This window comes from Gopherus flavomarginatus, chromosome 5, assembly GCF_025201925.1.
Source record: "Gopherus flavomarginatus isolate rGopFla2 chromosome 5, rGopFla2.mat.asm, whole genome shotgun sequence".
In the NCBI taxonomy this organism is placed as follows: Eukaryota; Metazoa; Chordata; order Testudines; family Testudinidae; genus Gopherus; species Gopherus flavomarginatus.
The window spans coordinates 101,456,791-101,472,884 of NC_066621.1; the positions used below are offsets into that span (position 1 = coordinate 101,456,791).

General features: G+C 40.3%; 1 protein-coding gene across 4 annotated transcripts in view; it reads left to right on the plus strand.

Moving 5' to 3' along the window:
* KATNBL1 (katanin regulatory subunit B1 like 1) overlaps window positions 1–14,535 on the plus strand; it is a 47,013-nt gene extending 32,478 nt beyond the window's left edge. The window contains exons 3-10 of one of the 4 annotated variants that reach the window (XM_050954865.1): window positions 1,352–1,392; window positions 2,114–2,393; window positions 3,418–3,536; window positions 3,753–3,803; window positions 3,904–3,993; window positions 4,739–4,828; window positions 10,672–10,751; window positions 12,613–13,007. In XM_050954865.1, coding sequence (XP_050810822.1) covers window positions 1,352–1,392; window positions 2,114–2,393; window positions 3,418–3,536; window positions 3,753–3,803; window positions 3,904–3,993; window positions 4,739–4,828; window positions 10,672–10,751; window positions 12,613–12,722 — 861 coding nt within the window. In that variant the 3' untranslated portion in view covers window positions 12,723–13,007. The other 3 variants (XM_050954867.1, XM_050954866.1, XM_050954868.1) reach the window with 3 other exon arrangements.
* Window positions 14,536–16,094: the final 1,559 nt, after the last annotated feature.

Here is a 16,094-nt window from a genome sequence, read left to right on the forward strand (position 1 = left end):
GTACTTGTATGAGGTGAATTGAAAAATACTGTTATCATTTTGCAGTGCAAATATTTGTAATAAAAAATATAAAGTGAGTACTGTACACTTTGTATTCTGTGTTGTAATTTAAATCAATATATTTGAAAATATTGAAAAACATCCAAAAATATTTAATACATTTCCATTGGTATTCTGCTGTTTAACAGTGCCATTAAAACTGTGATTAATTTTTTTTAATTGCAACTAATTTTTTTGGAGTTATTCGCACGAGTTAACTGCAGTTAATCAACAGCCCTAGTTCAGAGCACACTCTTGAACTGTTAATGCATGTCACCAGGATCCACAGGGACTGTTAGTCCATAGGAGGCTAGTGTATGGTATATTGACACCCCAGCTTGCTGCAAACTAATCGTTCATGTAGACAAACCCTAAGTGGATGTTAACATAAATTTTAAATTTAAATTGAATATATCCATAACATTCCTGAAGACTTAACATGAGCAATAGGTTTAAATAGAATATTAAAGCAATTGGACAATCTTTATATAGTTTTGCAAGTCTTATGAACCCAATACCTGTTCATATGAAAATATTAATCTTTATCACTCTGCAGCCTTTAGCCAGTAGAGATTTTCAAAGAGGATTGAGATTCCAAATACTAAAATAAAGTGGGAGGTCACAAGTTTAATTTTTAAATGAGAAAATTATTGTCAAGAATGTGATTTTCATTTTAAAGGTTTTTGTAATTAAGATTAAATATGTGAATGTTTGAAGATAACTAATTTTAAAAGGTTTGTCTAATCTATACAGCAAAATCTTGATTTAGTGTTGAACTATATTTGCAGTTCCTTTGATTATCTATACTTATTTAATGTATGAATGTTGGTACGTGAAGCTGGAATAATCAAGATTATATTGTATACAGCTAGCTATAAACTGGTATGTTTTGTCTTTATGCCTCCATCCTTACCCAATCCTGGCAACCAATATATTGAAAAGGTTTGTGGCTTGTAAATTAATTTGATATAGGTGACTCACTAGCAAATTTAGATAATTTATATTGATCACAGTACACCACCACACTTGTAAAAAGGGAAATTATCTCTGATGTCACAATCCTACCACTCACCAAAGACATCACAATCCAATCTCTGAATAAGATGCTCATATGATAACTGTGGAGAGGCAGCTACACCTTTTCAAATCTATGCATCTTTCACAGGTACAAGCCAGTGGAAAAAAGTTAACAGAGGCCACTGCTGTACTCAGTTGAGGGGTGAAAAACATTAGTAAAGCAATAAAAGTGGGGGTATTCTGTTAAACCGTGGAATTGTTTTTTAAGCCTTCTTATAATACTGTTTTTCCATAGGGTAAGAAATCTCCAAAACAGTTGGCTTCTTACACAAACAGGTAGGAGAGCTACTGTTTAGAATCTGGGAGATAGTTTTGCCCCCTTTTCTCCTCAGATTCTATCACTTTTTAGAACTGTCTCTTGGATCTGTGTGTTTTAATGTTTTGATGTTTTAAAAATACTGATTAAAAACAAGAAATTATTTAGTATCAGAGGGTAGCCGTGTTAGTCTGGATCTGTAAAAGCAGCAAAGAATCCTGTGGCACCTTATAGACTAACAGACGCTTTGGAGCATGAGCTTTCGTGGGTGAATACCCACTTCCTCAGATGCAAGAAATTATTTGGGATCCTTGTACATCTATATAAGGTCCTTCAAAAGCTTATAGGAATAGTAGTGGTCAACAACTCCATTGTGGAGTTGATTTTAAGTTCTTTCTTGGGAGCTTTCTGCCACACCAAAGGGGAAGCCATCAGATTAGTTCCAAAATAGGAATCAACCCTTCAGTTTTGTTGCCTGAATTATTCTCATTCCTGGAATAGAGATGAGCCTTCAGATAAATACAGGGAGGGATATTAACAGAAGTTGTCACTATGCTGATGACCTAATTAAAGTCTTAAAGCTTCAGAAAGAGAGCAAATTACTGTTTTTGGAAAATAAAATCATTTAATTAAAATAATCTCTAGGTTTAAGGCTTAAATCCATTAAAATATTTTAGTGTTTAATGACTGAATTATACATAATATTTTACTTGATTTCTTACGAATATTCTCTCATTGCAGAACAACAGTTGGACAAACTGTGACGAGCTCCCCTTTTTTTTTCAAAGTAGTATATTGTAGAAAAAAAGTTCACTGTTATACTTCAAAACCTTGTTACAGAAAAAAACAGTTCCCTAAAGTCAGGGGCCGTGACATGGCAAATAAGGAAAATGAACTGGCTTGTGCAGATAATCTGCCGGCAAAACTACACGACAGTCATACGCTTTTATTAAATACCAGTGATTCTGGCTCCTCTCAAACACAAGGTCCCTCATCAAAATACAGTGGATTTTTTTCAGAGGTAAGTCAAGTTTTGCAAAAGTTTTTCTTCGAATATATTTGATGCCAATCACCTCAGTCCATTATTTTCATTTTGGTTTTAAATTAGCTGCAGATGTTTTTAAAGAGACTGTAATTATTCTTATCTCTTGGACCAATAAAAGAAGTGAATGTTAAAGACAGTGTTTTGGAAGTAAGTTTCTGCCAGGGAATGAGTGGGTGGGAAGCAGATGAAAACAGTATCCTTCACAGGAGTATTTGACCAAGCCCTGTGAAGGCATTCAGTGTTACTTCTTGTAATTGGCTCAGAAGGCCAGATAACGTATGCCATAATAAATTTTCATGAGTGATCTGAAAGAAAACCATAATTAAAATCACTTGAATGCTGCCCTTTTATATTTGTGTAGATTTCTCTGCACTACTTCCTAGGTGGTCATGTATTGAGAGATGTGGGTGATGTAATGCAGTAAATATCTTTTAAAGTGTTTCTCTCTTGTTACAGTCAAAGATGTATTGTAACTAGGTTCATAAAATAATGTATTGGTTTAAATTACAGAACAGGGACAAGATTTTCTGTAATGAGTTCTTAAGTAGGTTCCTAAATCCTTGTTTAGACACCTAAATAAGTACAATGACTTTATTCAAAATTGCTGGACATCAAGCAGCTCCCGTGGAAGTCTGGGAGATTTGCAGGTGCTTGCCACCTCTGAATGTCAGGTCACTTACTTAGATACCTAACTTTAGGCACCCATTTTTGAAAATTATGGACCAGAGTAATAAATCTATTTGTGTTGCATATTTTTTATTAAATGGACGCTTTTGAGCTGTTGTTGGTTTAAAAAAAAATGCTTAGTGTTTTAGACCACTGCTTCTGAAGATTATTTAATTTACCTGTATTACAAAAATTTTAAATTCTTTTTAAGATTTGTCACCATTTGTTTAGAAAAACTATGTCAGTGTAATAGCTTTTATTGTATTGCAGGAATTCATTGTGCAATAACTAACCAATATTTAAGTTTGAAAACCTTTTTGTTTCTTAAATACAGGTTTCTCAGGACCACGATACTATGGCACAAGTTCTTTTTAGTAGAAACCTGCGACTGAATGTAGCTTTTACCTTCTGGAGAAGAAGAAGTATAAGTGAACTCATAGCCTATTTAGTGAGGTAAACTGAGTGTTCTGTTTTTTAAGTTTATTTTTTAAATTCCTCTCCAATGCAGTAGCCATCCCAAGGCTGCTGCAGCACTGTAAACTTTCTTAACTTGAATCAACTTGTAATTTAGCTACAATTCCTGATGTTTTAAAAAATTAATCCTAGTGGAATTACACAGGGTAACATAATCAACTAGTAATCTAACCTATTTTTCCTTAATATCTCTAGGATACAGGACCTTGGAGTAGTAGTAGATTGCCTTCCTGTACTTACTAGCAGGTAAAAAAAAAAAAAAAAAAAACTTTCAGGAGGAGGGAGTTTGAACAGGGTTCAAATGAATTGGTCCAAGTTCATTTTCTTTAACACTACTTTATTTTAGTTTACAGGAAGAAAAAACATATATTTCAGTTGGCTGCTGTGTAGATCTGTTTCCTTTAGTAAAATCACTGCTTAAAAGCAAATATGAAGAGTAAGTATCAAAATGAATCACCAACTTAATTCTTTATATTAGAACCCTCAGAATGGTTCAAAAGAATCATTCCCGACCAGGCTCTTGGTCATGAACTCCTACTCCAATCCAAAGTGAGTAAAGTAGTCTTCATGGGCACTGATACACTTTTCTTCCCATCAACTCCACCACAGAAGTATCCCTGCATAGTAGTGGACCCTCCTGCTGTTCACTTCTCCACTGCTTCCATGCAGGAAGCTCTCTGTAGGGATTACTCTTCTGATGTAAATCCCTATCCTCATTTCCTCCAGGCCCAGTCAAGTGGTGCAAAAAATGCAGTTTTTTATGTTTTTGTTTTAGCCAAGGGTTCTCCACAGTTGTAGAGGAGGAAGCTGTCTTTGTCCCTGTTTCAAAATTTATTCACAAACACTAAGATCTTGTAGACCCAGCACCAAAGTCTTGATTCCAAGGTATGAGACTCACTGACAGAACAATCTGATGCAGAACATCTTAACATCCTTTTATTATGTGAGCTTGCCTCATCATTTCAAAATAGAAAATACATCAGTGAATTAAACTGTGAAATTATTTTCCTTCATGATTTCCCAGTTGTGTTGTGCCACCTTCTGAGCTTTATCCTATATAATCTTTTAGTTAACTTTCAAGTAAAAGGGAATCTGTTTACCTCTCCTTTCAGTTGGTGGATATGGCATCCATCTGCACCAAAGGGGAGGTAGGTACATAATATCTAAATATGTTGTTACAGATATGTGATAGTTGGTCTAAACTGGCTCCTAGCTGTCATTAAGAGATGGTGGTCAGAACTGTCTGCACACATGGAAAAAGTAAAAGATGGGTGAGTATGATATTGTGTATTGTCATTCATTACTGTAGTTGTGTAGTTATTCATAAGCTGCATTAAATTTATTTAGACTGTTTTGTCCCATGATCACAAGGGCTCAGATACATGTTTTCCCAAAATGGAAACGCTTCAGGCAACATACGATAACCTGAAAGTAAAAACTTCACTTCTTCAAGTGATGATCCCTATGTGTATTCTGTACGTGGGTATGCGTGCACACCATGCACCTGTGTCCGGAAGCTTTCTCCAAGCAGTGTCCATTGACCCGCACATATCCTCGTGCTCCTGACCGAGGGTATAAGGGGCAGTGCAAGTCAACATCACTCCGGTTCGCTCTTACTGCTGCATGACCTGAGTCGAAACCTGTATTCCTTCTTTGCTCTTATCCAGATAAGAGAGTTGCCTTTCACTGTTTTAAATAGTTTTTATACTTAGGATAGTTAATATAGTTATTTATGGTTGTAATATAGTGAATAGTTTAATATAACCCCTCCCCAGTTGGGGGACTCAACCTCTTCTCACCCAGAGACTATGCTTAGGATCCCAGGCTTCAAGAACTACGTCTCCTGTGCTTGTTCTTTCTCCATCAGTGACGAGCATCAACAGTGCCTATACTGTCTGGAGAAGCACACATCTGTAAGTCCTTCCTGCCCAGAACTTAAGAGACCTTTGATCTCCATCTCGGCAAGTTCCTGCTGGAAGAGGCAATGAGGCCACAGATGCACTCCGATCCTGGCCAAGGAGATCCTCTAGACCAGCAGCCTCCACAGCCCAGCAGTGCCCCACTGAGCACAAGCCATGGTACAGAACTACCAGCACTGATGAGTAAGGACAAGGCCCACCACAAGGACAAGAAACACTCTTATGGGCACAACAGCAGATCCCCACAGCAAACAGCTCATAAGAGATGCATTCCCTCTTTGAGCTGTTACAGGTCAGGTGAGATGTCACAAGCAGACCCTGCAGAACTGAAGTCAAAGACCGCACCCCACCCGGCTGGAGGGTAAGACTAAGAAGCAGCAGGATCTCTCAGTACCACCAGTGGTCTCAATACCAGGACATTTAGCATGCCTGTCTATTATTGCACCTCTGGGTATTCCATCAGTGCCACTTTGCCACCACATGCACAGAACAGGCCTGACTATGGAACCAGGTTCCCTCTGGAGTCTCCGTGGGCACTCCACAAACTCAGAGATGTTTTTATCTCCAGAGGCAGTGTTCCTGCCACAGCTGCAGTTCCTACTCCTCTCAGGCCCATCCGTTCTCCAGGACATCCCCACACCAGAGGACAATGGCTGCTCCTGATGCAGGAAAGGTCCCTTCCATGTTCATCAGACTAGGACCTTCCAGTACTAACGATCCTACCATTTCCAATGGAACTGTCATCCAACTCTGAGGAATTCCAGGACATAGACCAGCTAGTTTCACCTTTGACTCACAGGAGCTTGAACAGGCATCTGAGGCACTCCTACCTACCCGGCTAGGAGCCCCGAGGGAAGCCTGGTATTACTTCCCCGTGGGCCCATCCAGACCAATGGACCGCTTGTTCTGGCCCTACGGGATCCCCTGGGACCTGTACTACATATTCCCAGCACATTTCAAGGTTCTTATCATTCCTGTCACACACATCAGCTGACTCTGTCAGTTTGAGGAGGAAGACGTGGAACCGGTATCGCTGGTTCCAACCAGAGCCGCCTCATTACTAGTTGAGGCAGTCGTCCCTCTGTCACACTCTCTACCAGATAATCAGCAGTATTATGAACACCTGCAATGGATGGCTACCAACTTGCAGATTCTGCTGGAGGAAGTCCAGAACCCTCAACATCATCTCCTGGACATCCTCCAGCCACAGGAACTCTCCGGAGTGGTCCTCTCTATAAATGAGGCCATTCTGGAACTGGCCCAGACACTGTGACACACTCCAGCATTATGTGTCTCCACCTTGAAAAGAACTGGGCGATGCTACTTTGTGCCAGCTAAAGCAGCTGACTTCCTCTTCACACACCCAGCCTCTAACTCACTAGTTCATACGGTTGCAGAATGAGCCCATCAGCACGCTCCACTGGACAAAGAGTCAAAAAAAATTTACTCCTCCTGGGCAGGAAGGCCTTTTCATCGGCAGGTCTGCAATTCCACATAATGAACTACCAGGCTGTGCTAGCTAAGTACAACTTCAACACATATGGCAGGCTGGCAGAGTTTAGGGAGAAGTTCCCTGTGTGAGACCAGGCCCAGTTCCAGGCCCTAGTGGATATGGGGAGACAGGTGGCAAAGGTGACCCTCCAGACAGCAGTGGATGCCAGCCAACACTGCTTCCCGTTTCTTGGCCACTGGACTAGTGCTGCGCAGAGATTTGTGGCTTCAGTCTCTGATGCTAACTACCTCATTGCCAGTCATCTTCAGGAGCCATCTTCCCTTTTTGCCTTTTTTTTTTCTCTTTTTTTTTTTTTTTTCTCATCCATCACAGCTACTCCATAGAGTCTTTCGATCCCACCCATCCCTTCAAGGGATCCCTCCCACTAATTGATTCTTCAATGGGAAACAGGGTGTGATAGAGAGTTGTCCCACTTAATGCCAAGAAAGGTGATTCTATGCACCATATTTCTTCATCCTGAAAAAAAAAGCAGAGGGCAGAGATCAATCCTGGACCTTCATCAGCTAAATACATTAATCAGAAAGTTGAAATTCCGCATGATTACATTTTCATCGATAATCTTCTCCCTTCAGGAGGGAGCTTGGTTCACAGCTCTCTGTGTGAGATGCACACTTTCATATAGACATCTATCTGTCTGACATGAAATTCCTTCGTTTCATATGGGACATCAACACTGTCAGTTTTGCATCCTTCCCTTAGGAATAGTGACAGCACCATGGTCTTTACGAAGGTATTTGCGGTCATAGCGGCTCCGATGAGATGTTAGTGTCACGTGCTGTTCCCTTCCTTGGATGATTAGCTCCTAGTGGGACATGTGTGACAACAATTTTTCTCCATGATCCAATTTCTTCAAAAACTCTTGGCTTCCCTAGGGATCTGTGTGAATGAAGATAAGTCCGTTTTGTCACCCATGCAGACAATAAATTTTATTGGAGACTGGACTTAGTTGCTGCATGGGCCTTTGTCCTGGCAAATTGCTTTACAAGGATGAGCACCCTGACTGGCTACATTTGCAGCGAACCACACACAATAGTCCGCTAATGCCTCTCTTGGGGCACATGGCAGCCTGCACCTACATGACGCCCCTCACAAGACTCCGCCTGTGGTGTATACAGACCTGGCTCCACCTGACCTACAAGTGACCAGGGACCACATCGATTCCAGAGTCCCTGTTCCGTTGGATGTTCTGACCTCTCTTGTTTGATGGTCCAATCCCATCAAGGTCATGATCGGGATCCCCTTCAATCCTCCACTCCGAAGGCCACCATCATGACGGATGCCTCCCTTCCAGGATGGGGTGCCCAACTGGACCACGGCATGGTGCAGGTCACATGGACACTGAGGGAAGCCAGACTACTACAGGCAGTCCATCTCTCCTGCAAAGCCTTCCTTTCCCTCATATGCGATCTCCACATACAAATCCTTTCAGACAACATTGCCACGGTGGTCTGAATCAACAAGCAGGGGGCAGGAGGAGGCCAAGTCTCATTCCCTCTGCTCAGAGTCAGTCAGACTGTGGAATTGATGCATCAGAAACCAGGTGACCATAGAGGCTGTGTATCTTCTAGGCACCCAGAATTCCCTGGCAGAAGCACTGAGCAGGACTCTCCACAATGGGAACTACACTGACCACCCTCTCCACCTAGGACCTCTTTGTGTCATATGTGAATCTGAAGCTCCCTAAGTATTGCTTTAGGGGCACCATGGGAAGAGACTCTACGGGAGCAAGAGAGCATCACTTTGAGACGGGTGGCCTCCCATATGCCTTCCCTCCTTTTCCCCTCTTACCTCAAGTTCTCAGGAAGTTGTGTCGGGACAAAGCCACCGTCATCCCCATAACACTCTACTGTCCCTGACAGTTCTGGTTCACAAACTTCCTGAAGATCTACCCAACCATCATTCATGCTCCGATTGTTTCCGGATCTTCTCACGCAAGACCAGGGCAGGCTCAAAGGTCACCTCACAGTCTGGTGTTTGGATGAGCATCTGACATAGATAGTGCATATTCTGCCCAGATCCTGCAGAACCAGAGCAGAAAATTATCCACCAGAACACATCAGGTGAAGTGGCGTCACTTTCTGGAGTGAGCCCACTGACACCACCAGTAATGGTGACCTTCCTGATCATTCTAGATTACCTCCTTGCCCTGGAAACATTGGGCTTAGCTCTCAGCTTGATCCATGTGCACCTGGAGGTACCTAGCACCTTCCTCTCCCTTTCCCCCAGTGGACAGATACTCCATCTTTACACACCCTATGATGGTTTGATTCATGAAAGGCCTGCTCAAAATTTAATTGTTCCCACTGAGGTGTGGATTTGGCAACCTAAACCTCATCCTCTGAGTTTTCACAAGACCACCTTTGAAACTTGGGCAACCTGTACCATGACCCACCTTTCCATTAAAGTGGCATTCCTGGTTGGTTGCCATCACTTGAGCCAGAAGGATCAATGAACTAGCAGCCATGATGGCAGATCCTCCCTAAATGGTCTTCCACAAAGACAAACTTTCATTCAGACTACATCCCAAACTTCCCCCCAAGGTTGTGTCAGAATTCCATCTCAACCAGTTTATCCACTTACCTGTATTCTGCCCAAAACCACATGGCTCCCCACAAACAAGAGATTACACTCCCTCAATGTCAGGCAGGCCCTGATGTTCTACCTACGAAGTACTAAACCCTTTCGAAAGTCACCCTCCGGAGATGTTACAGCTCATACTGTATGGGCACAGGCCACTTCCTTGGCTTCGTTAGCTGTCGTTCTGTGGCAAAGCCACAACGTGGTGGTCTGTATACACGTCTACAACACATTATGCCCTAGATCACATGGTAGCTGCAGACATAGCCATGGGATGAGCTATATTGCAAGTGGCTCTACTATCAGCCTCCTCACATCCAACACCATCCTGATCATTGCTCGCAAGTCACCCACATGTGGAATACACATAGGGACCATCACTCAAAGAGGAGGAGGTTACTTCTTGTAAGTGGAAGTTCTTTGTGATGTGTGGTCCCTACTTGTATTCTACTACCTGCCCTCCTCCTTCCCTTCTGCTTCGGACTTGACTGCACTGCGGTGAAAGGAGGAACTGAAGTGGCGTCCGCCCGCGGTGCCCCTTATGCCCTTGGTCAGGAACAGAAGGAGACATACTGTTGATGTGCGGGTCAACGGACACTGCTTGGAGAGAACTTTTGGACTCAGGCGTATGGCGCACATGCACATCCACATGTAGAATGCAGATAGGGGCCATACATCTTGAACATCCCGTTACAGTAAGTAACCTCCTCTTATGTGTGTTGTGAATCTTACTCCTGCACAATATTGCATGTTTTAATTACTTTGTCTGACTTTTAAAAATAAGTTGATATATTTTTGTGAAGCAAGCAGTGTTCTTCAAAACTTTCTTTTGTAAAGGTTCTCAGTGATTTTTTTATTGGAGTCTTAATAAATGCAAAACTCATACAAAAAATGAAAGTAATACAAAAACTGGTGAACTTCACTTTAAACAATAAGTTCAGAAGTCTACATTCTGCCTTGATATTGCCACTAATGTGATATAGAATAACATTCTCTAATACCGAGTCTTCTAAGGGCATATCTACCGTAAAACACTTGTTACCAGAGTGATATTTAGATAAATACAAAGTGCACTTGTGGCTGAGTGTCTACATTTCTCTTCCAGAAATATTCAGATTTTAAAACAACAACTAAGTGGATTGTGGGAACAAGAAAATCATCTGACTCTGGTTCCAGGATATACTGGTAATATAGCTAAGGTAATTTGTTTCCAGAGATATTCAGTAATCCATGTAACACTGAATATCCATCTAACTTGACATCAAATTTGTATGCATCCCACAAGTGTTACAGGATGTAGAATCTGGAAATATTTTTCATTTAATTTTCATATAAATCAGAAAAGTTTGTTTGGAGAAATTTCAAATGTCTGCTTTACAGTTTCATCTATTAGCAGTGACATGGGGATCTAGTTTGGCTTTCCCATAAACATTTTATTTACAAAGGAAAAAAAATGCCTCGCAATTGGGGAGAGAGAGATATGTTGGGTTTTTTTATCTGATACTAGTAAGGCACTTGGATATTATGAGTGCAGTAGAAAAATGCAGATTAGTACGTAGAACAGGAAAGGAGAGAGATGTTTCTGAATATTGACATACCAATATATGTGTACTGCAGGGTAGAGAATCTTAAATACCTGCTGCATCTTTGAGTTTGGACAAAGAGAGAGGGTAACAAGCTTGGTAGTTAAAATGTTTCAGGGCTGGGGAAAGCAGCCCACAGCTTTCTAAAGCACGCTAAATATCTGCCTTCCCCTACTGCTTGTTAATTGCAACTCTTCAGCCTAGGGCAGTGACAGGCCCACTGAGGAGAAAAGTGCCTGCGCAGCCAATTCTGCGGGTGTTGCTCTTGGCAGTCAGAGCTGTAGAACCGTGTACTCCTCACACAAACCAATTTGGGACCCACAGGGCTGCACTTAGCCAAAGCCCTCTTCCCAGGAGAGCTCTGACATGGATCCAGTATGGGAAAGGAGGGAGGGTAGGCATTGGCTCAGCTGCATGATTTGAGCAATGAAGTGAAGGAGAGGTTCCTGAGCCCAAGAAAGAGGGTAAGAGGACAAATCTGCGAGGGGAGGACGTTTCCACTGACTAATATTTAGAAATGCATAGCTGTGAGCTTTTCATATAGTACTTACCCCACCCACCAAACAACTTTTCACTAGCTGCCTGTTCATTGGAGTGGAAAAAATGGAGATGCAGTGACTTTTTACAAAAGAATATGCATTTTTATTGTGAGGTAGCAGTGTTGGTGTTTGCTTGTAGTCAGGACCCTTTGTAGAATTCATCTCTGTCATAAAACTATATTCCAGAAGCTCATCTTTTTTTTAAACTTACTCAATGTTTTCAAAATTATCTTGGCAACCATAAAGGACCAGAGCATAAATCAGTTCAGTGTTGTCTTCATGAGTCTGCAGATACCCCTAAAGCTATTATGTTAGGCTATGACCTACCTCATTTATCTCAGTCGGAGCCTTGTGAACTCTACAGTTTCATGATTGGGGAATTTGCCGTTTTGATGCATGCAGGCTCCTGATATGTTATGTCTTCCTGCCCTGCTGGGACCTGCCTGTAGCTGCACTCCAGCTTTCCCCACAAGGAATGCATGAGCCCTGCAGTATTCCATGTAGCCAGGCAGTAGGGGGTCAAGGAGGCAGAACTGGAGTCCAGATTGCAGCCCTGGAGTGGTGGGAGGCGCAAAAAAAAAAAAAAGTTTAAGCTGGTCAGCTGAGCTACCTGAAGAGCAGCTCAGTAACCGAAGTTCAGAGATGAGCCGTTGAAGCTGGCTACAGACACGCCCCCTTTCTGTGCCACGTGTGGGGAGAAAGAAGTTCTTAGCCCACCTGTACAACACTGGGGAGCAGACATCTAGGGATTGGAGCCAGGATGCCTGGAGAACATAGCAGAAGAAAAATATTGTTGAAAATAGTCTAGTAATTTTACGTAATGAGTATTTTCAGCTATGTGCCATAGATGTGAGCATGCATGGGGGAGAAGGGAAACAGACCACACTGATGTTGCTGTGGAATTTGGTCCAATGTGCTTTTCAGCAGACAGGGTCCTGCCTGTACTTTACTTTGAAATACACCTCTACCCCGATATAACACGAATTGGATATAACGCAATAAAGCAGCACTCCGGCAGATCAAAGCAAGTTTGATATAACGCGGTTTCACCTATAACACAGTAAGATTTTTGGGCTCCCGAGGACAGCGTTCTGTCGAGGTAGAGGTGTAGTCATAAACTGGGGCCTTACTTTTACTTGTTCTATGTTTGTACAGCATCTTACAGAAAGGGCTCCTGGTCTATGATTAGAGCTCTTAGGCACTACTGCAGTGCAAATTACAATGTCTTTGTAGCATACTTTGAAATGATTACAGTATGCATCCTACCTTATGCATTCTTTATTCCAGTACTGAATTAATGTGACAAAACTTTTTTCTTCTTTCTCCTTTTCAGGATGTAGGTGCTTATTTATTACAGCTACACTGAGATGCTTGGAGAACTGAGGAGTGCATATTTGGCTAAATAATCCTTTTAAATATCTGTGGATTTATACACTATTTCCAAAATATCTCTCTTCTAAGACCTATTGACAGAAGAGGAATGGACTTTCAAAAACTGTTTAATGAAACCACTAACAAAATCCTAACAATCTACTTCACATTGAAGTGGAAAATGCCTAATAGGAGCAGCTTTTACTTCAGTGAGGTGAAAGTGTACTATGAAAACTATATGCCTTTTGCTGTATTTGGGATTTGTTCAGTTATTTGGTAAAGTCATTTTAATTGGTGCTGTGTTTCACTACGATATTGCATAAAGGAATATAAATTCTACCATCATGAAGACAAAACTACAGAACCAGTTATGAGGAACCAACAAGACCAGTCGCCGGCATAAGAGGGTTTTAAACTGTTTCACAAGAAAAGTTAAAATGTGCAGCTATTTTCCAGTTATGTTGAAAAAACTTTGAAATGTTTTAGTATCTTGTTTTAATCAAAATATTAAAGATGGTTTTTGTTTGCACTATTGAGAAACTGTATACAGCAAGATGCCTTACTTACTAACGTTTGAAAAAGCCAATTTATTAAGATACAAAATATATCTATTAGAATAACAAATGAAGACATGATGAAAAACTGCTATAAAAATCAGGGGTTCACATTGTGTAAAACTCATTTGTGAAGCATTTGCACATTTTTTTTTAAAAATCAAGTCAATATTTCCACTATATCTGTTCTTTGGAGACTCGTCAGATGTATATGACATAACTAGCATATAAAAATACCTGAATTTGTTTGGATAAATGCACATTGCAAATGTCAACAGACTGGTGAATTTATACAGCTAACACTTTTTTATTGTATGTGGATTTGTAATATATTAATCTTCAGTTCTATATCATTTAAACTACACAGATGAGTAAATGTACTAAATGTTTCTACAGTTTTTCCTTTTGAAGCTCAGATCATTTTACCTGTTTTTTTCCCCTAGAACAACTTCTTCCACACTACTTTTTATTATGGATATTTATATCTACTGCTCTAGCAGTGTTTACAGCCAGAATAGACCTGTATTTTTTTCAGATCTAACAACTTGTAGGCTACCTCCTCTAACAAAAGTTAACACATGGCTTTTACAAAATTAGTTGTTAAAAGTCTGTTTTTTCCTGATAAATTCAGGCTACCTTAAATCTAAATGGATCCACAATGGAACAAATTCAGTAGCACAGTTTACAGCTATATTTTCTCTTACTGATTATGATGTTTTAGTTTAACTGCTCTGACTTAACAGCTATGGAAAATCTTGGGTTTTTTAGACTGGCAACTTTCTCTTGTATTTTGTGACTAGTGACAATGAAATTCTATGAAGTGTCAACTGTGCACTTAAAAGAGAAGCTGAAATGTAGATCTGTAGCATGTACCCAGCCAATGACTACATTTGTTTTTTAATTAAAAATATTATGGAAATTGTCTTTGTGCTTAAATCAGTAATTATAATTACTGTAGCTTCATAGGTGTGTTTTTGCAACTTATTTTTTTTTCTTCCCCTATATGCGTAGAGGCTCCTCTGCTTTGCAAATGAAACAACTAGAGTATAAATTTTCATTGTGGGAAGCGTAAGGCTCTAGAGTATTACTTCGTTTTGAGTTTAATGTGCATGATCATGGTCACTAACTTTTGAGAGGAGAAAAGTGTCTTATCAATCTGATGTTTATCTTTTGTATAGGTAAATACCCTTTAACCCTCCAAAGGCTCTGAACATCTCAACAACACTATCATCCTAAGGAACAAGAGACTTAGATCAGCTCCCAAACTTGACATTGCTCTAGGACAACTTCAGATATAATTGTGGAAAGTTAAATTTACCTGTTGACATCATCCAATGATCTTGTTCTTGAGATGTTATTTCTGAAGTAGACCTTAATTGGATTTTCTTCACTAATGAGCTTTTGTAATTTATTCAGATTACTGTAACTAATAGAATTTAAAAAGTTAATTTGAACCAAAGTTCTCCTTTTACTGGAAGAATTGAGTGCCATCTATTGTTAGAGGTTTATCAAGAACTGTAATTCATGCTCATGTAATTTTGAAACCGAATTTCCTGCTAAAACTAGTCACTTTCCAGTGTATGTTAACCGGGATTATAGAATGAATACTTAGCGAAACTGTAAAGTAAAGATGTTCTCGTGCACTTTACTGCTGCTCTGTTATGCATAAAGATCTTTAAATTCCTTTCTTCTGATTCGTTTTGATGTGCAATTGCTAGAGTTTTGAATCACTCTGCAAGGGTAGTGAGCTCTAAAAGAGATGAAAACTGTCAGGTTTTCTCCTAGATTTGGTGGCAAGAAAGAAAATCATCCATAACCTCCATGGATAGAAGCCTTTCAGAGGCTGACTGGGATAATTACTATAAGTAAAATGCACATCTTTTAGTTAGTATCCAGCTTGACTATAGTAACAAAGGTGTTGGTTTCAAATGAATGTTGCAGGTGGTCATCGATCTCTAACCAGATTAATTAAGAGCACAGTGATTGTCTCTTGTATCCCTTGTGCCAGCAGTAAAGATAAGACTTGCCTAGAGAACCAACTTGGGCAATTGACTTGTAAACAATGTATGTCTTTCCACCAAAAGTTCTGCTTCCGCAGCATTTATAAGGGAGTACAGTATTAAAAATGCAGTGTCTTTCACATCCGTGCCTTATCTGAATGAGTGCATCTCTTAATTTGTGACTGTTAGGGAGCTACTAGACTGTGAAATGAGCAAAATTCTTGGTCACTGGTATCAACAGAATTCTAACCAAAGCTTCATTTATCAACCCAGCAATAAATATTTTGACTGCTTCAGAACTAGTTAAATGTTCAAAAAAAAAAAGGGGGGGGTGAAGGGGGGTGCAGCTTAGTTGCAAGTTATCAGGATTAGTCTGCTGCCTGCAATTTGCTTTTCACAACTGGCTGGGAATGAGTTGTGCTATAATGGAATGTATTGTGTGTAATGTCAAATCAAAAAAGTGATACAATGGGTAAAAATG